General features: G+C 34.7%; 1 protein-coding gene, 1 long non-coding RNA gene and 1 pseudogene across 3 annotated transcripts; 2 read left to right on the top strand and 1 right to left on the bottom strand.

Annotated features, from left to right (window-relative positions):
- The first annotated feature begins 421 nt into the window (after positions 1-421).
- On the top strand, positions 422-2,987 carry LOC120206313 (gamma-interferon-responsive lysosomal thiol protein-like). Its single transcript, XM_039206001.1, has 5 exons — positions 422-768; positions 860-925; positions 1,069-1,209; positions 2,308-2,400; positions 2,516-2,987. Exons 1-5 carry the CDS (start codon positions 496-498, stop codon positions 2,735-2,737), a joined length of 795 nt encoding a protein of 264 aa, XP_039061932.1. The 5' UTR covers positions 422-495; the 3' UTR covers positions 2,738-2,987.
- Positions 2,988-7,275: 4,288 nt separating this feature from the next.
- Positions 7,276-11,486, top strand: LOC120206298. 2 transcript variants are annotated; one of them, XR_005524097.1, is made up of 5 exons: positions 7,276-7,486; positions 7,638-7,824; positions 8,184-8,282; positions 11,133-11,199; positions 11,452-11,486. It is a non-coding gene; the product is annotated as an uncharacterized LOC120206298 (long non-coding RNA). The 2 variants fall into 2 exon arrangements; XR_005524096.1 differs by lacking the exons at positions 11,133-11,199; positions 11,452-11,486 and having other exon boundaries at positions 8,184-8,311.
- Positions 11,487-17,573: 6,087 nt separating this feature from the next.
- Positions 17,574-18,661, bottom strand: LOC120206315 (annotated as a pseudogene).
- Between the last annotated feature and the right edge of the window lie 4,639 nt (positions 18,662-23,300).

The following is a 23,300-nucleotide window of genomic DNA, read 5'->3' on the forward strand; positions in this document are numbered from 1 at the left end:
AATGATAATTAGTATGTTTTACTAAAAAAAGGGATAAAGTATATTACATTTCACTTAACTATATCAAAGTTATCTTCTTGGTCAATAAACTTCTCAATATTATAAAATAGTCATTGAGTTTATTAAACTATGTAAAATTATTCTTATATTTTTTACTATTTTATAATATGAACGGATCATTTTATAATGTGAACGGATCATTTTATAATATGAAAGGATCATTTTATAAAATTCAAAATATTTTATGATTATTTTGTAATATTAAATAATTTATTGACTAAAAAATATTTTAATAATGTACCTTGCCCAAAAAAAGGGTAGGTGCAGATATGAGAGTAGGCGTTATGATTTCTGGCCTGAGCATTTAACACCTGTATAGTAGTTGAGGTATTTTTATTCTCTTCCCTCGCCTTCTAGTAGTTCGGGTCACCGATATTTTCGTCCCCTTTTAATAGGAAAAAGCCCAAAATTTTAGGGAATTCTCCCCTTTCTTCAATGGCAGCTTATCGACTTGTAGTTGCCGTTTCAGTCTTGTGTTGCCTCCTTTTGCGGCTCTCATTTTGTTCTGCTTCTAGAATAATTCTTCCTTCTGATTCAGATAAAGTCTCATTGACTTTATATTACGAATCCCTTTGCCCCTTCAGCGCCAATTTCATAGTCAATTACCTGCCGAAGCTCTTCGAAGATGATCTCATCTCCATCGTCGATCTCCGCCTCGTTCCTTGGGGAAACGCTAAACTCAAAGGCAACGATACTTTTGAATGCCAGGTCTACTTATTATATATTCTATTGTGTTTCAATTTAAACCATCTTTTCAATTCGGCTTTTATTTGACTGTTTTTATTTATTTTGGTTGCAGCATGGCCCTGCTGAATGTTTGTTGAACACTGTGGAAGCTTGTGCACTTGATGCCTGGCCTAAGCTGGTAGTATTTCCGTATTTTCACCATGCTTTTCTGTAGTTAATTTTGGCTCAAAAGTTTAAACTGTTATCTTTTATAATAGAAGATGCCATAACTAATAACCGAATCTACGTTCCAACTGTTAACCTTTGGCCTTTTCCATACAGAATGACAATTTACCTTTTATCTATTGCGTTGAGGCTCTGGTATTTGAGAGGAAGTACCTTGAATGGGAATCGTGCTTTGAGAAATTGGGATTGGAAGCAAAGCCCGTTATTGATTGCTACATCAATGGACTTGGGAAAAAAGTTAGTCACTGCTCTCTGTGCTACAATTGGAGTATTTGACTATGTTCATTCATGTGATGCAACATGGATTATATTTCTTAGTCCTCTTGATAGTATATTCTGTCAGGAAAATGTTTTCTTTGTCATTTTTTGTTAACAATTGAATATCCTGGTGTTTAACATAGTACTAATTTGAAGAACCTGAGATGTGAGCATTTAGTTGCCCTTAAAGAAGTTTAGCATGTAACCATAACTTTGACTTGTAACCTTATCATACTCTGATTTGAGATTTATGTTGCACAAAGAAAGGGCTTCATCATGATATCCATGCCCATAATAATAGACATTATCATCTCCAACTGATTTTAACGAAGGGGATGTAACATGTTGTTGTGTTTAGTAGCCCTGAAAGAAGTTTAACATGTAACCACAGCTTTGACGTGTAATCTTATGATGAGATTAATGGTGCACGAGGAAATATGATATCAGTATCCGTGGTAATTGACAACCTCAATTCTTTTGTTCTCCAACTGATGTTAGCAAAAGGGGATATAACATGCGGTTATTTTGTGTCCTAGTTTGATTTGGAGTACCTGAAGAAACTTTAATTAAAGAAAAGTTTTTCTACTTTAGTGATTCTTATGATGACTCTGTTGAATTGCTGATTGGTTGTGATTTGTGAAGTCACTATTGGAACAGAAATCAGAAAGCCATAAATGAAACTTCACCTGCAAGACCGAGTGAAAGTGGAATGATAAAATAGAAAGGAAGGAACACTGCTCAGCTTTATAGTTATTTTAATTACTTATCACCATGAAAAGAATGAGTTTATAACTTCACAGGCACCTGTTATTTTTTTTGTACAAAATAACCACTGATAGAACTTGATTTTCAGTTTTCTTATATCTTTGACTATATTTTGAAGATTTACGTGTCTTTCAGCCTCTATGATTCTGTTGTTTGATTTTCCTTCATTGTTATTTAAATACTATCCATGGATAGGTTGTTTACATTCCTAGGGGACGATAGTTTGCACATTTTTCTTAGAAAAATCATGTTAGAACAATATCCTGTGTGCATTATTAAATGGCTTAATGAGGAATTGTTATCTTTATGCAGCTTGATCTACAATATGCTGCTGAAACTAATGCCCTCGAGCCTCCACATAAATATGTACCTTGGGTCGTTGTGGATGGGCAGCCACTTTACGAGGTTTGTTTCCTTGACTTTGAAATTAATTGACGATCCCAATTACTTGGAATCAATGTCGGTATTGATGGCTTACATATTCATTTGAAATGACGTTATATCTGTGATCGTATTGCAGGACTATGAAAACTATTTAAGCTATGTGTGCAAGGCTTATAAGGGTGCTGCTGTGCCCAGGGCTTGTAGTGGACAAACCTTCAATCAAATCCAAGAAAAAGAAACTATCCATCCAGTTTGTTATAGGGAGATACCAGCATCAACATTATCATCAAGAATCATATCAACTATTATTCCATGGATACAGAAGATGGCAACTTCTATGCAGGTGTTTCAATTTTAAGAATGCATAAAGGTCCTTATTAATATATCTGTATATCTATCTATGGACTGAAGTTCATGTAAGTTGTGCTTAACTGATAAGCACCGTTAAGTGTATCTATAATTATATATATATATATACACACACTGTTAAGCACCGGGACTGAAGTTTATGTAAGTTGTGCTTAACTTAGTGTTTGAATCAGAATGTAGGACTTGATAAATTGCTAATATATAATGAAAAATCTCATGAAAATTATGTTTGCTTTCAAGTATCTCTATTGAAATTGTGCATGCATTTTCTTTTTTGGTTATTTTATGGAAAGAAAATCTGATTCTAATTTTAGTTCCAAGAAGCGATCAAGTTATTTTTCTTTTTCTCCCTAAGAAAACTCAAGTGGTACAGTAAATTTCAACAACTTATAATACATTTAGCAGGAAGTACCATGTTCCCAACCATGCTCTACAAGTATGGCCTTTATTTACAGGCTGCCTGCCGACAAGAATAAGGATCTGTTCCAGGTGCGTGGATGTGATACTAGCGCTTTCTGTGGCAGTTCGGAGGGCAAAAGAGACCATCCATTCTTCTCTTGTGCTTTCAGCAAGTAAATGCGGGATAAGGTCATTCAGTTTTGTACTTGTAGACATAATGGAGAATGGTCCGGTGGGCTCCAAATAGGACTGTAAATAAGCAAAAGTCGAGTTCGAGTATTGCTGAGCTCGACTCGACTCGAAAACTTACTAACTTAAATTTGTCAATTTCTATTCGAATAGGAAATAAAAAAAAATTGAAATTTGACTCGTCTTGAAAGCTCGCGAGCTTAAAGTTTTCAAGCTTGACTCGAAATATACAATTAAGTTCCATTCGAGCTCGAAAAAATTTGAACTCAAAATATTATCAAACTCAGTTCAAACTCGAACCTGAACTTTAAGTACATGAAATATTTATATTGTATTTCTTTTATGTTGTATTTTAAAAAACAATGTATAAATATTAATATTATTAATAATTTACTTAAAATTTTAATATATTATTTTTTTGAGTTACTTGTGATCTGTCTTATTTTACTTATAACCCTAGCTCCAAGGCTTTAGTTTGCGTCATTAAGAGAACCTTTTTGAGGAGTAGCTACATTTATGCTATTTGAACCAAGTGCAAATGGTAGAATTTTGATGAACTTCGTTACTAAAATTTCTTGACGATCCAATCAAAAATGAGATATCTGAAGAATCTATTTATGATGTAATATTTTTCTTTCTATTTCCATTTATTGCTACAATACCGAAGTTTTTCACTTCTAGCAGCTTACCATGTGCTTTCATGGCTAATAAAATAATGGTAGAAGCCAATGACATAATTTGATAGGGTAATATAGTTCAAATGTAGGTTATAATGACTCAATTTTTAAAAATTACAAAATATCATAATTCAACATACTGAAATCGCTATTCCCGGAATGCTACCCATATACAGTTGGCGAGTGAAATTCAGTGTGAGATAATTAGGTTATGGTTTGGAGTGGTGGGAGCCATGTATATGCACATACAATGTCCCCTTTTTTGTCTTGGTTTAGATTTAAAATAAACTATGTATTTAATTATTTCGTACTTTCGTTTCAGTTATTTAATTATTTCTTTAAATTATATATAATTTCTTTTATTTTTATTCTTTTTCATTAAAAATAAATATAATTGGTAAAGTATATATTTTTTTTCAATAATAATGTGACATTATTTTATAATGATATGTCATCATCGTTATTTTTCAATAATAGATAATTAAAACGAAACAAAAATATAACATAATTCTAAAATAAAAATTAAACAACAAAAATAAAATTATATAAATAAGTGATTGACTAAATACATATTTTACTTTATATTTAAAGGCAATCTTTTGCACACTAATGATCGTTCCTTTCTTCGCATCACCGCTTCACACACGTCACGCCATTACAACAAAAGTGTTCTGTAGCGGTGTTTGGAGAGTAAACGTCACAATATTTTGGGATATAGCGGCGTTTATATTGCAAACGCCACAAAATGATACTTTAGCGGCGTTTTTACAAAAAACGTCGTAATATAGTTGTAATTTTACGGCGTTTGTGCCATAAACGCCGGCATAGATTTATTTATAGTGGCGTTTTCTAAAAAATGCCGTAAAAAACTAGTAATTTAGCGGCGTTTTGAAAGAAACGCCGCAAAAGAGTAGATATTTAGTGGCGTTTTTAGATAAACGCCACAAAAAGTTTAGATATGGTGACGTTTGTGCAACAAACGCTGCTATAAAACAGTAATGTAGTGGTGTGTTTTGATAAACGTCGTAATATGTTTGTTTATAGTGGCTTTTTTATTAAAACGTCGCATATACATCTACTATAGTGGCGTTTTTATTAAAAACGCCGCCACAGGGTAAATATATGGTCTATCTTATTCTCCTTCCTGATCCCTAAAATCATTTCAACACTGCTATCTTGAAAAGGGATTTCTCTGGTACAAGAACGACACTCACATGATTCCAAGCGACGTGGTATTCTGTCTTCTCCGGCGACGAAATCGGGTCTCTCATCGACGAACAGTTATCTCACGGTTGCATGGTTTGATCCCTTCTCTCACTACTGAATTTTTTTCATTTATTGTTTTTGGTATTATGAAAATGGGGATAACATTAAAAGATAACGTAATTGAAAAAAATAATAGTTTTTCCATATATATACATAGTGTTTTAATGGTTTACTGGTTGAGAGCATTGTTTTGCCGGTTTCGAATAGAAAAATAACAGCTTTTGAAAACGTGAACAAATGGTTGTGGTAAAAAGAGTAGGTTTTACCTTGAGTAAGAGAAATTATCGTCGGAATGTCCACGTGGCATATTTGCTCTGACGATGGATCAAATTATTGTTGGGAGGCTATCAGTCTGAACTTGCCGTCCAAACTCGATGATGACCCGAATGGAACTCCGAACTTGCCTTCCATGGCTGATCTCCTAATTGAAGGTAATAATCGCTGAAAGTTTCTGCCGTTATATTTTTATTTTATACTCTAAAATTTCATAGAGTGCACGTATGTATGATGTTCGAAGCTTATTCAGAACAATGATAAATGAGTGGATAAATACCCGATGTTTACAACTGAATTTGGAAACTGTGTGGCGTTGAAAGAATCTTCAATTGCAAAAGCAAGATTTATCCTCAATGAAGACGACATTGGCTCTACTGTTACTCCAAGTAAACGTTTCTAGCATTTATTTAATTTTTTTCCAACAAGTGATTTAGTTCCCAAGCCACCTCCAATCAAGTTTCATACTGTAGGTGGAAGTTCGTTATCTGTTTCAAGTGAAGCACTGAAGCAAGCAAAGAGTCTTCTTGGTGAACCGGATGTAGGGGATTTATTTGGTGAAATGGATGAAGAGTTTCTCCATATAGTGTTTACCCGGAGGAAAAACTTAACGATGCGTCGTCAAACAAGGAAAACATTTTTCCTACGTCCTTTCCTCACGAAGGAGCAATGAAGACTAAATTATAGTGAACAATATGGTAAAGACTGTTTATGTATAACTTTAATGTTTCTAAAATTTAATGTCTTTTGTTGTTAAGTATTTTTATGCATAACTTCTGGCTTAATAAAATGTATGGTTGTTGTTAATTAGGTAAAACTAAATGATATTAAAGTTAGTTTATGTAGAGCATAAATGGAAATTTAAAATGAAGCAAACTTATATAAATTAAGGTAATTAGCGGCGTTTGTTGATAAAAAACGCCGCTATATCCATAACTTTTTGGGGCATTTTTATACAAACGCCGCAATAGGGTAAAATCTATAGTGGCGTTTTATCAATAAATGTCGTAATATATTTGTAATTTAGGGGTATTTTTTAGACAAACGCCTTTACATAGTTGTACTGTAGCGGCGTTTGAATATAAACGCCACGATATAGTCATAAATTAGTGGCGTATTTAAACAAAAATGTTGATATAAAGTGTATTTTAGCGCCAAAGGATAAATATATGCTTTTCATGGCCGATTCCTAAAATCATTTCAATTCTTCTTTAGTGGCATTTTTATCCAAAAATGCCGCAATAGGTTCATCCATAGTGTCGTTTTTTGAACAAACGCCGATATATAATTGTACATTAGCGGCGTTTTAATACAAACGCCGCAGTAGGGTAAAATTTAGAGTGGCGTTTTAGTTGTACAAAGTGGTTTGTTAGTGGCGTTTGAATATAAACGCCGCAATAGAGTCATAAATTAGTGGCGTTTTTAAACCCAAACGCTGCTATAGATTGTACTTTAGCGGTGTTTTTATAAAAACGCCACAATATGTTCGTCTATAGTGGCGTTTTCTAAAAAAACGCTGCAATAGATGTAATCTTTAGTGGCGTTATTTCGACAAACGCCGCAAAATACTTTTACGTTAGCGGCGTTTTTTTTTTAATCAAAACACCGCGAAAAATGTATTCTTTACATGCGTTTTTAAACATAAACGCCGCAAAATTTAACGTTTACCCCAAACGAACCGTTTTGCTCTGACTTAGTTTTGTATCAAACCATTAGCCGATCCCTAACACCCCCAAAATCTCTCCCCATTTATTCGAGCGTCCACGATACCCACCCAGAGTTTGTTCTGCCGATCCCTAACTTCCCTACTGTTGTGGTCCATTTTTGCTTTCATTAAAAAATTATGGTCTATTTTTCACCGTAAAAGCATCTCTGAAGCCCTAAGCGCTTGAATTTCAGCTACAATCAGGAATCTTCCGTTGAATCCTTCCTAGGTACCGTTGAAGTAACTCTTCTGAACTTGTATTTGTTCAGTACATTAGAGTTTTCTGCGCATTTTTTAGATCTTTCAGTTTGAATGTCTAAGCTCCTTTAAGTGAAAAAAGTGTTACCTAACACTTTTGTTTCTGTTTTTACCTTTAATAGGTAATACTGCAGGTAGGATCACCGTTCTGAACTTGTATTTGTTCTGTTTTGCAACCCTGCTAGTTGAGAATGGGAAATTCCTTCTTTCTGTAAAAAGGACTCGTAGGACTACTGATACAGAGTATATCATTTTTATGAATGCGGAAAATATTTCAAGTTCAAGCAACAATTACATCGGAAAACTGAGGTATGAATGTGATATCGAGTTGTGACATTTTAATGCAAAAATAATCCTTTTGTTCCAAGAAATAGTGTTAGCAGTTTGAATCTGGCAGAAGCCTAGAAGAATCACTTCAATTTTCGAGGAATAGTAGCAATTAGAATAATGTTGGATTAGTTCTAGAGACTCAAATTGATTTCCACATCTCCTTTAGCCGAATGTTTTCTTTGACATTCGAAGCTAGCTTTCAAAAAAAGATTCTTTATATCTATTTCTGGTTCCAGGTCAAACTTCCCCGGCACAAAATTCATATATACGACACCCAACCTGCGTACACCTCTACTGTTTTTAGCTAACACTTTTGTTTCTGTTTTTACCTTTAATAGGTAATACTGGAGGCTGCAAGTTTTCAGTTTTTAATTCAATTTATCTACTTGTCCGCGTTGAGGTGTCGTTGTTTTGACAGAAAGCTTCTGTTAGAAATAGTAAGTACTTAGTTTTGAAGTTTTAACTAGTTAAATTGTCAACTAATGTGGGGGAGCTGGAATTTTCTTCAGCTGTTTTCATACTTGAATGTATGAAGTAGAACCCCATCTAGTCTAATCAAGGGATATATGTTGCATATGTTGTTCCATTATGGCCCATTATAATTGCATTGCTGGTTAATTTTGATGCATGTTGCATATATTGTTCATGCATTCGAATAATATTGTTGGTCATTGTCTTGAATAGAGAACTCCCTGATTTATTGTTGGTATTACATATTGCACAAGTCTGTCCATGCTCGTACGAGCATGGAGAAAACTGCAGGTTTGATTTAAGCCCGAGGAAGCCGACTATATAAGCTGGTATTGATGTTTTAGAATTTACAGTCTTCGTGTGTTTGATATAAAGAACAAAATTGTAAAGGGCTACTGTGTTTTAAAAAGCGCGCCTGAGGCGCTTTGAGGCGCTAGGCGAGACGAGGCGTTTAGAAAAAAGCCTCCGACCACCAAGGCGGCGGCGAGTACAAGAGGCGGCGATTCAGTCGTCGGAGGCGGCGAGAGGCGACGAGGCGACGAGGCGATGCTTTTAGCGATTCACGTACAATGACCCATTTTTAAATTTTGGGTCTGGGCTCGATTTTCTTCCAACAGTCAGACCTTTTAATCTTCCAACAGTCAAACCTTTTAAATTCCAATTACTTATATTAATGTATTCCTGGAACTTTGAACTGTCTCTTGACCTTCTAACGTCCAATTTTTTAATTATTGTATGTCCATAAATCATGATCCAAGCTCTCTAGTTTCTCCGATGCATACCCTGGAGCTTCTTTTCCCTCCTAAAATTTTCTCTCCCTCCTCCATTCATGCTTAATTCAGCGATTGTTCTACGTTGAAGTTGAAAGCAGACTCCTTTCTCAGTTTCTCCTATCTCCTTTCTCGATTTTCTCCATTAAGGCAAGTCTTAATTTTAAAATTTGTATCACTGTAGTGTATGTACAATCTGCTTTTCTTTTCCCCTCCACTCCTACATGGTTAATTTACTTCACTGTAATTTGTTTAATTGCTTCATCTTCAATGTAATTTGTTTAATTGTTTATATATTGGAAGACACAAGCTTTCTTTATCGGTTATCACAGCTGTAGATATATAATCCGCTTCATTGTTAAGGTGATCTGCTTACTTGTTATTTTGTTAAGGTAATCTGTTTAATTGTTTATCTATAATATGTTTAATTGTTAGGTAATCTGTTTAGAATTTAGATATATAATCATTAAGGTTTTCGCCATTAAGGTATTTGTTTAGATAATCTGTTCATAGAAATATAGAATTTACTCATTTTAGGCTTTTAAGCACAATGTAAATATGTAATTTGTTTATAGATAATCCTGCTCAATATGCATTCTGTTTAATTTATAGATTCTGTTTATAGTTTTCTGTTTTTAATCTGTTAGTTATAATATGTTAGTTTACTGTTTTTATTGCTAATTTGTTAGTTATAATATGTTTTTTATGCTTTTCCAAAAAAAAAGCTTACTGTTTATATTGCTAATCTGTTAGTTTATAGATATATAATCTGTTAGTTTTCTGTTTTCAGTCTATTGCTAATCTGTTTTTACTTCATACACTTCATATAAATTCTGTTTATAAATATATAATTTGTTAGTTTTCTGTTTTGATACATTTTGTTGTTATGTATTTTTTGCTATGTATTGTATTTTATGTTTTTATAGATTGCTGCTATGTTTATTTAGATAGTTAGATTGTTTTTCTAAAATGGCCACCGACGATGCTACCGGTTCCGCTGATGATGCAATTGATCCGGGGAGGAAATATAGTATACCTATGCTACTTGGTGTTTTTGCTTATTAAGTTATTTTGTGTTTGAAATATGGTTATAAAATATTTACAAATGTTTTGTAAAATTAAGCGCCTCGCGTACGTGAATCTCTCGCCTCAAAGCGCCTCAAAAAATTGAGGCTCTCGGGTAGCTAATCGCCTTGGAGCGCCTCACGCCTTTTAAAACACAGAAGGGCTATAAGTATTGTGTTTGTTTGTTATTTTATTACCATTATTATTTTAATGTGTAAGCTGATGACTAAGGGAGAGATATGTTTGGTTTGATAAGATTTTTTTAACCTTCCATGATAATTTGATTCGATTCATTTTGTAAATTCCATAGGGTTCTTTTTGTAAATATTTATAAAATAGTTAAAGTAAATGCAATTGTACCATTTGCAAAAGGATTCTAATGTGTTTCATGGTTTTTGGACATTATATTTTACCTTTTGGGCTTTATGCCGTACCAAATGATCTTAACAATGAAATTTTACCCTCTGCATAAGGATTCCCATGTGTAGGCGTGAATATCCTTATAACTAAATGAAATCAAGTGTAGTTTACCTTAATTTTATCCTCGTCAACCTTAATCTCGATCAGTAAATGTATAAGAATCAATGTGACAATATTTTTTTAATGTTTAGAGTTAATGATTTGTTCTTAGATTTTAACTAACACTTTTGTTCCTGTTTTTAATTGCTAAGTTTAGCTTTACGCCGTTATATGTACTACCTATTAAAGGTTTATTTCCTGAATATAAAATATATGATTTTGTGCTACCTTTTAAATTACTGTTATTAAAGGTTTGTTTGCTGAATATAGAATATAGAATATATTCACTACCTATTAAAGGGTTATTCTCCATAATCTTATTTATTGAATTACTGCTATTCTGTATTATCTTGTTGGCAGAGCATGCATAATAAAAATGAATAGTTTGACACTACCCTATTGATGGATGTAATTGAGTATCAGTGATTAAAATCAATAATTCATTCGTTTCTCTCTTCGTAGGTGCTAATTGAGTTGAGCAGCTCGAATTTTATTCGTTTATGAGGAACTCGTTTGTCAAGAAACAAAGGTAATCTTCTATCCGTTATACTTTTGGGTTACTCTTTTTCTATATTTCTTGAACCTTTCTGACATGGAACAAAGGTAATGAACTCCGTTGTAAGTTCTTCATGCCTCTCTCTTTACCAATGAACTCCTATGACTGCTGACGTTGCAGAAATTATGATACGTTTATTGGGTAGATGTTTTAAATTTACCTGACTTTATTTATATTTGTACAATGACATTTTTTATTTTATTTAATTATTCAATTTATTATTAGGAAAAATTGAGGGAGAAAAAGGCGGAGCATCATGCTACTGCTTCGAGTCAAGGTCTTGTTAATGATGATGACATTGAAAACCAAGCTGTCAAGGATCATTCGTTACTCCCACCAAATATTTTGGATCCAGCTCATCACAGTACATGTCATCACAGGCTCGATCTTCCCACCACGAAGTTAGTCGTTTAAAAGAAAAGTTGGTTGAGATGGATCAACTAATGGCTAACTTTAAAGCGGAAAATGAAGCAAGAGAAGCAGAGAGAGTAGCAGCGGAAGCAGAGAAAGAAGCAGCGGCAGCACAGAGAGAAGTAGTATATCAGCAGAGATGTGAAGAATTTGAAAAACGACTCAATGATATGATGCTAATGATACAGAAACCTCGGAATCCACCATCGTAGTCTCATTTATGTTATGAGCATTCTGTTAATGTTACTGAACCTTGTTTAACTGAACTTATATTACGTTAATGAAAACTTTTATTTATTATATTAGATTTAATGTTGTTTGTTATGGATATAGAGTTTGATGTTATTGTTGTTTTGTTTGTTGGATAATGGAACAGGTTGAATAAATAGATTTGGGGTAATCAAACATTATTTTTAGAATTGTTAAATTTTGTGTTATTTAACGACGTTTGTAAAAAAATGCCGCAATATACCATACATTTAGCGGTACTTGTATACTAGAAACGCCGCAATATACCATACATTTAGCAGCGTTTGTATATTAGAAACGCCGCAATATACCAAACATTTAGCGGCGTTTGTATACTAGAAACGCCGCTAAAAATCATCACATACTACGGCGTTTGTGGGAAAAACGCCACTAAACATCAACACCTATTGTGGCGTTTTTCTGACAAACACCACTAAATAACAAAACCTATTGTGGCATTTTTTTAAAAAAACGCTGCTAACTTTAGCAACGCTATTTTCAGTGATACTTTTTACTACGTTTGTCATAACATCGCATGTGTTTTTAGCGGCGCTTAAAAGCGCAGCATGTGTATTATAGGTAAAAAAAAAAAGGCCACAAAATATCTGTTTTGCTGTATTGGCGCCCCTCTCCATTGTGTCTTCCTACTTGTATTTGTTCCGTTAAGAGAACATGTAAAACAAAAGAAAAAGAAGGCTATTTTATGTCAGACACCCCCCCCCCGGATATGCTGTCGGCGACCACTCCTACAGTTTTTCAAACCCATTGCAGGGAGGCAGGGACGCAACGCCATTGGCTATAAATGATGGTGAGGTTCTGTAGATCATCTCAGTGTATGACTTTCTCCAAACAGTATATGATCAGAGAGGAAACGCAGTGAAAGAGGTCCATCGAGTCGAAAAGCTTCTTTCACTCTCTTCATACTTGAATCATACATACAGCATTACTACCGAAAGAGCTAAAAAGAAATACCGTGCGATAATGAAAAGGAAGATATATATATATATATATATATCAATTGTTGGAAGAGACATGGTTTAAAAGAACTGATCTAAATCATTGAAAATAGAACGGCAAAAATTACTAGAGATTTGTTGATGGGAAAATAGTGGTTGCCGTGATTTTAGATGTTTCGTCCCTTTTAATTTAGACTGAGAGTTGTAATTGATTTGTTTAGGTAAGTTGAAGTAGAAATATTATGTAGAGAGAGATAGAAAGAAGAAAAGTTTATGATCCATTCTATGCATATTGACTTATATACTGAGTTTTAATGTTGTGTTAGGCCTAAGATAAGAATTTGACTGACAAATTTCATAGGCCTACTAGTCATATCAAGAGATTATAGTTTGAAGTGATTAAAATTTGACTCGATTTGATTCAAAAATTTTATTTTTTTCAATTCGAATTAAAAAAATTGATTCGAATTGACTCGACTTGTAACTTTATAAACTCAATTTGACTCAAAAAAAAATTTAAATTCGAGTCGAGTTATAAAATAAAACTTGAATAAATTAAAAGTTTTAGTAATTAATGAATTAGTTTTCAAGTTTAAATCAGATGTGACTCCTTTAATTTAGGGTCAAGACATACCTAAGACCGAATTAGGATTTACATATGACTTTATAGATTGACCACCTATAGTGATGGTGAAATTTAAACTTGGCCTTACAAGTTCAGATTCATGAATCCCAACTACTTGTGCCATCACTGTCAACTCTGTATGATATATATATATATATATATAAAAAGAAATATATATGTATTGTATATGATTATAGAAAATTTTTAAATTGGAATCAAATGGTATTATAATATTACAAATATTTATAATTAAATTTAAATAGAAGCCTGGACAATTTCACGTGGCTCAACTCGACTTGAACAAATTTCAAATAAAGTTTAAGCTATAAAATAAAACTCGTCAATTCGAATAACTAAAAAAATTTACTCGACTCAATCGAATGTTCACTCTAACTGAAAAATATTTAGCTCTAGAGACTTCCAGGAAAGCTAAAGCTTAGATCAGCATAGGAGTTCCTTTTGAGGCTCGATAAACGGAGTAGTAGCGGAGGTACAACTTTTAAAGAATATTCAGAGGAGACATAACACTTGTACCCTTAATCGAGAGAATACCATAAAATGACTTGAACTGATGTACGACTTGTAAAAAATATTTAGAGGAGGCATAACACTTGTATCCTTAGTCGAGAGAATACCATAAATGAGTTGAACTGAGACACAGCAAATACTTATTGCACTTAATGAGTCATTTATTTGAAACCGTCCTGATGATTGCTTTCAAACGGTTAGAGACTCTTACGCATGTCATTATGTCATTGGCGTAGTCTAAAGGTCTAAATTATGACCATTGCGAAGAAATTGTGTTCTGTCTATTTAAGGAAAAAGTTAGAGCAAAATCCCTACTTCCCTTTTCTTTTGCTTTTGATTTTCTGTCTGTTGTAAACTTTTCTTGGAAATTTCCATCATTTTTTCTTCAATATTTCTTTTTAACATGGTGGTGAAGGAAATCACGATGGGAGTGAAGAATTTAGAGAACAAAGTAAAGGCGAATCAGCTATCTCTGATGATCAAAGGCTCCTTTACATTCAAGACTGAAGCTAAGAATATGTTGATGAGTCATGGTTTGTGATAAGCTGTGGTCTTGTGGAGGAACAATGGAACTGAGAAGGCTATATGGGAGACTGAGGATTCTATGCGGCTATTGTATTCGCATTTATTTTATTAGGTTAGTTTCAAAGATGAAGTTTTCTTTTAGATGGAAGAGTTGTAACGACTCATATTTTCAAGTTAACGTTTGAGCATTGACCTAAACCTTAAAAATTATTTTAGTTTTTGTGTTTAGGGCCGTTGATCTAACTATGAGCTTGATTTGGGTATGTTTTGAACCCCATTAAGGTTAGAAATGGGATTTTAATATAAAGAAAGATATAGAATGTAAATTACCAATTAAAGAAAACTAACCAATCTTTTCCTTGATTTCTTCTTGCTCTATGTGTAGGCTTGATATAGGTAATTAATGTGTTTGACAAAGGAGGTCATCACCCCCATTTTATTTCTTCTTACATCCTCTTCATTTTTCACTAAAAACTCAAAAGGAAATATCTTTCAAAAGAACTTTTTTAAGAAAAATCTCCTTTCGACTTCACAAAAGGGAAGATCATATTTTCCTCATAGTTGGAAAAGACGTGGGTTTTTGTAGAGTTTTGGCCGAAGGGTTGGCTAAGGGATTTTTAATCTCGTTTATGCACTAAGACCCAATTTTCTAAGTTTAATTCATGATTTTTAATTCACTTTAATTCTTTATTGAAGTGAGAGATGTTGGGAAGCCCTCTAGAGCAATAAGAAAGGAGAAAGAGCTTTCTAAAAGTAAGGTAGATGTAGTACACTTTTACCCTTCCATACTTAAGTTTTTTCATGATATTATGTTTTGTGTTGAGTTTGTGTATGTTGGGTGTTGCTGTGCAAAACAAACTCTTCCCTGTAATCATAAAACTCAAGAATATTTACTGGATTGCCACGACAGAAGAGTGTAATGATGGAGGAGTGCCTCGGTAGAGAAATGTCTCGAAAAAGGAGTGCCACAACAGAGGACGCTGTCGGAGGATTTCATATAGAAGAATATGATGGAGAGTTAGGTGTATTGTGCGATGATTATTGATGCGACCACACTGGTATTGTTTGATGCTCGACCGTACATGGTCTAGGGTAAGTGATTTGATATCCGTGATTTAAGGTACGTGATGCTATGTATACCAAGTTAGCATCATATGGAGAACCATGTGAGAGTTGTCTGATGCTATATGGATTGGACACCATATTGCTCTATTATCTGATGCTTTTTAGACCTAACACCATATCGTCCTAATGTATGATTCTAGGTAGACTGTGTATTGTATTGATTATTGGTCTGATTCTTAGTGGATTGAACCCTATGATCTAATTATGTCTATATTGTGTCGTTTGATGTTCATATTAGTAGTGATGCACGGCATATTGTTACCATGAGAAGTATGTGGTGATGATCCATGCTTGTTGTTACCCATACATCCATTATATACTTGTATCGCATGCTTAATTATATTATGAACCAAATGAATCATCATATCGTAGTTGTGTGCCATTGAGCTTGTCAAGCTCAACGCTTGAATGTTTCAGTTTGTATGTAACTTGATTGGATAACGTTTAGGAGTTTCAACAGAGGGATTCTTGCACCGAGCCATTTCCAGAGCACAATATCTTAGTTATTATTTGGGCTATATATTCATAGAACCTTATGTGTTTTGTATAACTTAATTAATATTTATTTTATTATATTATGATAAAGAAGATTATATTTTTAATATTTTTAATAATAAAGTTTAATAATAAGTATTATGATGATTTTGTGTCACATTTAAATCCTATGATCAAATCAAATTTAGGATGTTATAAAGATGGTAAACTTAGTGGTTATGGGGCCATTATAGAGACTGCACGGCCCACCCACCCTCTCTATTAACTATTTTATAAAATTTAATGAAGCACCTTTGAGCAGTGGGCCCCCCCCCCCCCGCGCAAAAAAAAAAAACAAATGAAAGCCCTTAGGTACAAAACAAAAATTAGGAAGCAATGAAAGATACGATGCTGATAAAGAATGGATAAGAACTTACAAAAGTCGAATTTAGAACCGACGTAAGATATGATGCTGATAAAGATGTCGTGATATAAAATACTATTAATAATAAAAGTTTATATTTATATTAGAGTATAAATTAAGTTGTAAAAATATAGAATGTAAGAAATCATTAAGGTAGGTTATTGGTCCATATCACAATGAGCTGGCAGGCATCAATCACACGGATTATTTTAAATAGGTTTATCATATCAAAGTGCAAATTGAAAGTGAGGGGCACGTGTGCATGAGTATCACAGCAAATGCACGTGTAAGACTGAGGTAGCCGATGAACAAAATCCAGGATCGAATGCAAATTTGCTTAGGGAAACTATGTTGCAATAAAAGATTTTGGCTAACAAATGGTCATAACATTAACCCTCTTACTGTCTTGGTTTATAGTGTTACAATACAGACAAATCTTGACCTGGCAAAACTGATGGTAAAATAAAACAAGAAAAACATGCTTAAATAAATCTATGAAAATGTTGAAGATTTAATGGTCATCAATCCTCAGATCAAGGAAGAAGAACAAACCAAAGGAAATTGCAAGAATTCTCTCTTTTTAATCAAACAAAAATAGTTTTATACATATTTAAGATTATTGAATGAGTGAACGAAAATAGATGAGTAATATTAATTTCTTGTTTTTTCATATGAATATATTTTTATTTTTCACTGTTAATCTTAGTCATCTAAATCTATGTAAAATTAAAAGGATTTTATATATTATATTATATATATATATATATATATAAATTAGTAAATAGAGGTAACATAAGATTTTATGTTATGGATACATTTCTAAAATTTTAAAAAATACATATTTATAAAATTTCATAAGATTAAAATATATTATCAATAGAATATAAAATAAAATATATAATAATAATTTAAAATTTTTCAATAGACGAACCTCCCTTAATGCATCCTTGTAAACTAATAATTAAGTTCATGGATTGTAAGAAATAAAGAAATCTCTAAATAAGATAAAAAAAAGTGTTATGAAACATAGAAAAGAGAGAGATTTGTCGAAAGAGATTAAAACTATATTTTTAACTAAATTTGCTTCATGGGATGACGAATCCAACTTTCAGAAAGAATCGCCACATATTTATGTACCTCATAAGCAAATTTATAAGCTAGCAGTGGTAGTAGCAGTACCAACATTAATTAGCCGCAGTTCCACCACCACCAACACCGCCGCTACCCCCACCACAATCAACCGCTTGAGTGGCAGCCACCGACATATTGACACCCACAACCGTGGTTGTGGCTGAAGGCCTTTTTCGCTTCTTGTTCTCGTAAGGGACCCCTCTAGCTTTAGCCTGCCCTTCTCTGACTTCCCTCAAATAAATCCTCACAGCTCTTGCCCCAAAAGGGTTTGATTCTGGAAGTCCACCGTTCTCCTCATAAGAAGCTCTCAGCCGTCCGATCAGCGCGTCGAGGCTACCCCATGTTTGCTTGAGTGGGCAAGAGCAAGGGGCCGGCGGGTTTGGGTGTCCGAAATAAGACAACCCGTTTTGTGAACCTTAGTTTTGCCGAACTGGTCAAGGTATTTCAAGAACTCAATTACGTGTGCACCACTGCAACGAACCAGTGTCAAAGGGGGGTTATGATTCTTCAAGTACTGCAAGAAAGTGTTCCAGTCACGACGCTTTTGTGACTCGTACCGACTCGGTGGCGCTGGGGAAGAAGTCGTCGGCTCACTGCCTCTTTGTTGTGAAGCTTTGGGTGGCGTTACTGTAGCTGAGAGTGGATCTTCCTTGATGATATTCAGGTCGGGTGCAGTACTCCCTCCTGACGCAGAATCCATTGAGTTTAAAACAAAAACTGCTAGGGTTTTCCACTATTGCTGAGTTTACTGGGTTTTTGGTGATGATCGGCGGTCACAAATTTTCTCACCTATTTCTTGGCATTTCCTTTCCCTCTTGTCTGAATTGCAAGTGATGAATGGATTTTCCATCCAAATTCTAAGCCATAACTATCCCTCCCAGTTAACAAAATTTTTTATTAGTTTTTTCTCTGTTTGATCGATTAGCTAGGACTCACAGGAAGAACTACTACTATTTTTCCACAGGAAGATCAAAAGAATGAAGGAGAAACTTGTCACAGAGGGAGAGAGAGAAAACAAGACCTTAATGATGAAACGTCCAAAAATAATTATTACCACGGTTTTTTTCTCGAAATATCACCTTTCTAATTTATTTTTTCTTGTCAGGCATAATTCAAAATATATTTTTTAATCTAACACCCTTTACAGTAAGCACGTCTCTTAAAGTGCGCTTTACACCGATTTGACGTCACGTGTGGTAAGGTGTGCCCCTGAAGCGTGCCTTATGCTGATATGGAATATACGTGTGTAAAGCGTGGCTCTTAGGGCGCGTCTTATGCCACATACGGGTATAACGCGGGGCAGGGACCGCGCCTTACCTTTAAATCTAACTCGCGGCAGAAAGGCGCGCCGCAAGATTTAATTACCCACCTACCCTAACCGTTCACACCCTCATCCTTCCCTATAAATACTCTCATTCTCAATCATTTTCATCACACCAAATCCTCTCAACTTCTCTCAAATACTCTTATATTATCTTATAACTGTTTAAGGTATATTTTATTATATTTAGTATTTTGTTTGTAATTTATTTAAGTATTTAAATTTTTTAATATTTTATTTAATTATTTTTTTTGCAGATATAAAATGGAATGCGTTCTACTTCGCTTAGATGAAAATCATATATCTCGACATTTTGCTGATACGGTAACATTTTAACGTTTTAATTTAATTTAAATTATTAGTAATAATTTATTTATTTATTTATTTAATGCATGATTATTAGTTTAAAAAATAATTTTTGTAATTATTTAATTTTAGGAGAGGGAGCGTGTATTAGATCCTTTTATTCGGAACCTTAAGTTAGTGATACCTAACCGTGTCTTGCCGTATTTAGTAGAGGTTGGATTCTGTCATATAGGTAGATATGAGGGTCACTGTAAGATAGAACCAGACCTAATTGTTGCCATAGTGGAGCGGTGGAGTCTGGAGATCCACATATTCCATCTTTCGTGCAGAGAGTGCACAATTACACTTGAGGATGTTTCTATGCACCTGGGGCTTTCGGTGGATGGAGATACGATATCAGGGATGGCGCACAGTTCCTAGACTGCTTTGTGCCGGGAATATCTAGGACATTTCCCGGAAAGTTTTAATGGTGGTCGGATACCGTTAAATTGGTTTGATGCCAATTTTCGGGAGTTGAGCGAGGACGCCTCTGATGATGAAGTTAAAATGTATGCACGAGCATGCATACTGCAGCTGATAGGAGGGTTCTAATGCCGGACAAATCGCACAACCAAGTTCACTGTGTGTGGTTGCGACATCTTAGCGACTTTCGTCTGGCCGGATCACTTAGTTAGGGCTCGACAGTTTTGGCTTTCCTGTAGAGGAAGTTGTGTCGAGCGACTAACTACAGGAAAAATACTATCGACAGATGTCTCCTGCTGCTGCAGTCTTGAGCATGTTATCGATTGCCCTTTTTATGTCTCGTTGTCAAGAACACATTCGTATTTTCGATACTATTGAGGTAATTATAAAACTGATTTCGTATATTAATCATTTTATACAGTGTATAATAATTTTTTTCCTTGAATAGGTGGTCTACTGATAGGAAAAATCATCAGGAGCTACCTAATGATTTAGAAAAAAAATTAGGGTCTTAATCGATCAGAAGGCTGGCACATAGGTATACATTTTAATGTTTAAAAATATATTTTATATTATTGTTATATAATTAGATTATTATTTTGATAAAAATTATATATATTTGTTTTAGTTTGAATGGGGCCATATTCTAAAGATGATGTGAGGATGGTGATCCCACCTGAGTTGAGGGGCCCATCAGATGTTTGGATGGCGATGGTCCTTTTGATATGTTATGCGATCGTCGAGTGACACTCCATTGATCGCGTGCTTCAACAATTTGGTTGTTTTCAACCAATTCCGGAAGCACCTCGCAATATGGACGAGTTGCATAGCACATATAGACGCGGCAAGTCAGATACAGATTGGCTGGTGAAGCATCATGAGTGGGTCGTATTGTGGGAGGATCGATATCGACACCTTCCCCGTAGAGAGTCCATTTTGATGACCTCTTGACGGTTGCTGACGGTTATTATGAGTGGTTCAACAGTAACGGGAAACCGTTTATGCTTTTTGAGGATGCACGAGGGCGAACCTTTCAGCGACTTCGACAGAGACGTTCACCGACACAGCACCATCGTCCCCCGACTCGTGTACGGAGAGCAGGTGCTTCTGGTTCGTCCTCAGCTGAACCAGTAGGACCTTCACAGCAGCCACCGTCTACAGCGACTTATATACTGCAACCATATATGATGTCGCCACTGCCTTTCCATTACCAGATACCGTCATCGCCACCTTCACCTAGTTTTATAACCCTTCCGCCCCACCGTCACAGAGTTTTATGACACCTCTTGGAGGATATTATGGGTCTATGTTTGTAGATTTGACTTGAGGTTCGTATGCTGGATATTTGGCGGGTGCAGCCTCATCACCCATGGCCGCAACACAGACACCTCCTGTATAATTTTCACACTCAGCGATGTTTGGGTTTTATGAGTTTTCCCAGTTTTCGTAGGCCGGTGGGATAGTCAGTCATACACCTCCAGAGTCCTTATTCTATGGAGGTGCTTCATCGTCATTAGCTCCTCATCAACAAAATGTAGCTGCTCACGACGACGACGACGATGACAGCGATGAGTTACAACCAGTGATACGAAGAAATCCTCCTCGAGATCGACAACCACCGGCCTATGGAACACATTCGCATCGCAGATATCGATAGATTTTGTTTTTTTATTATATTTGTATTTAGTTGTTTATTGGAATTTTTTATTATTTTTCATTTAATACTTACTTTATTTAGTTAATATATTTTGGTTAATTTTTTTTAAATTTATTTTGTTAATATTGTTGGGCTTTTTGTTAATATATTTTGGTTAATTTTGTTTATAACCATTAAATGTCAGTTATTGTAATTTGGTTATCATTTACCATTTAATACTTATTGTAAGTTTGTTGTATTTAAAATTATATTCAAATACCAAATTGTTATTAGTTTGATAAAATTTAATAATTGTGTTCGATAACTTTCTTCAGTTTATCACTTATTATCTTTTTTATTATAATCACATATAACGCCAACATCCAATATCATTTTCTTGTATCATTTTTTTAATCTTCATCAGGGGTTATCGAATGACATTAACTTTAAGCAAATGCAAATTAAACTACAAGAATAATTATTTGATAAACAACTATATCAGCTCCTCATCAATTGTTACTTGATGACAGCAGAAGTGGACATGTTTTTCTAGTGTGTCCTGGGTTTCTATAATACCCACATCTTCTGTCTTGTCTAGATCTTTGTCGAATATCCATATCACAATGAATTCGATTGGATTTTGGACGACCACGCTCCCTCAATAAACTCGGATTTGGTACAATCGGAAGCCAATCCTGAACCTCATCAGGGTAATTATGTGTCACGTATATTTACTCTTAACGACACATCTTCAATCCCTTGAAGAGGTCGCGGCAACTCTGTGACACGAAACATTTCATAGCTTCTAGTGAAGCTTGTTACAGATATTCCATTTGATGCATCAATTTTTTTTTTTGTAGATTTGCAACTAATCTAGGGTGATAGACATTACTGCCTTACATCCAGGTTTGAGCTTGTCCCTCGAGCTTCGTAAAAAGCACCCCAAACAAAAATATGTAGTTTTTACCAAAGCCGCTACAGGTAAGCGACGTGCACCCTTTAAGGTTGAATTGATTGCCTCAGCCAAGTTGGTCGTCATGTGTCCATATCGATATCCACCATCATATGCGTTCGTCCACATTTCTTTATCGACGAGGCTGATGTAATTGTATCCTTTCTCGTACCCATGCACACAATTAATTGACGCTCATCATTCTTCTTGTACCTTTCATGGTAGTTCGCAGCAATGTGTCGGAGACAATACCTATGTTGGACAAAGGGTGGTTGCCACATTGGACCCAAAGACTCCATTGCTACTTTGATCCTAACATCGCAATCTGAAATGACATTGATTTTTCCCTCGTGATAACATGTGCACGTAAGTTTCAGAGGAAAAAAGCCTAAAAATATGTATCTTCTCCTTCAACAAGAGCAAAAGCCACTGGAAGAAAGTTGCGATTGTCATCTTGGACAACTGCCAATAATAAAACTTGCTTATATTTTCCATACAAGAAAGTCCCGTCGATCTAGACCACAGGCTTGCAGTATTTTACAGTATTAATACACTATGGGTAAGTCCAAAAAACCCGGTAAAATTGGCATCGTTCGAAAAGAACTCGATCATTATGGTATGCATAGGAGGTTTCGATGTCCACAATTATTCCAGGATTCAACCTCCACACCAGCCTAAACCAACCTGGAAGTTCTTTGTAAGATGCATCTCATTCGCCATGAAGTTTGACAATGGCATTTTTTTTGCAAACCAAGCTTTTTTATAGGAGACAGTGTACCCAAACTGCGATTGTATAGCTGAAATCAACATAGCAACAGCTATATGAGAGCTTGATTTTACCATGGGCATGATGGCTTGGCATATCACTTCAGAGTCCAAGTTGGGATGATATTGGTTGGCTTTTCCAGCACAACATGTGTGAGGACCGTTGTATACTATTAGTTCTCAT

This window comes from Hibiscus syriacus, unplaced genomic scaffold (assembly GCF_006381635.1).
Source record: "Hibiscus syriacus cultivar Baekdansim isolate YM2019G1 unplaced genomic scaffold, ASM638163v2 tig00013680_pilon, whole genome shotgun sequence".
Classification (NCBI taxonomy): domain Eukaryota; kingdom Viridiplantae; phylum Streptophyta; class Magnoliopsida; order Malvales; family Malvaceae; genus Hibiscus; species Hibiscus syriacus.

Coding starts and splice junctions, on each gene's coding strand:
- LOC120206313 (XM_039206001.1), top strand. CDS start 496: ATGGCAGCTTATCGACTTGTAGTTGCCGTTTCAGTCTTGTGTTGCCTC. Junction 926..1,068: donor TTGATGCCTGGCCTAAGCTG/GTAGTATTTCCG, acceptor TTTTCCATACAG/AATGACAATTTACCTTTTAT. Junction 2,401..2,515: donor ATGGGCAGCCACTTTACGAG/GTTTGTTTCCTT, acceptor ATCGTATTGCAG/GACTATGAAAACTATTTAAG.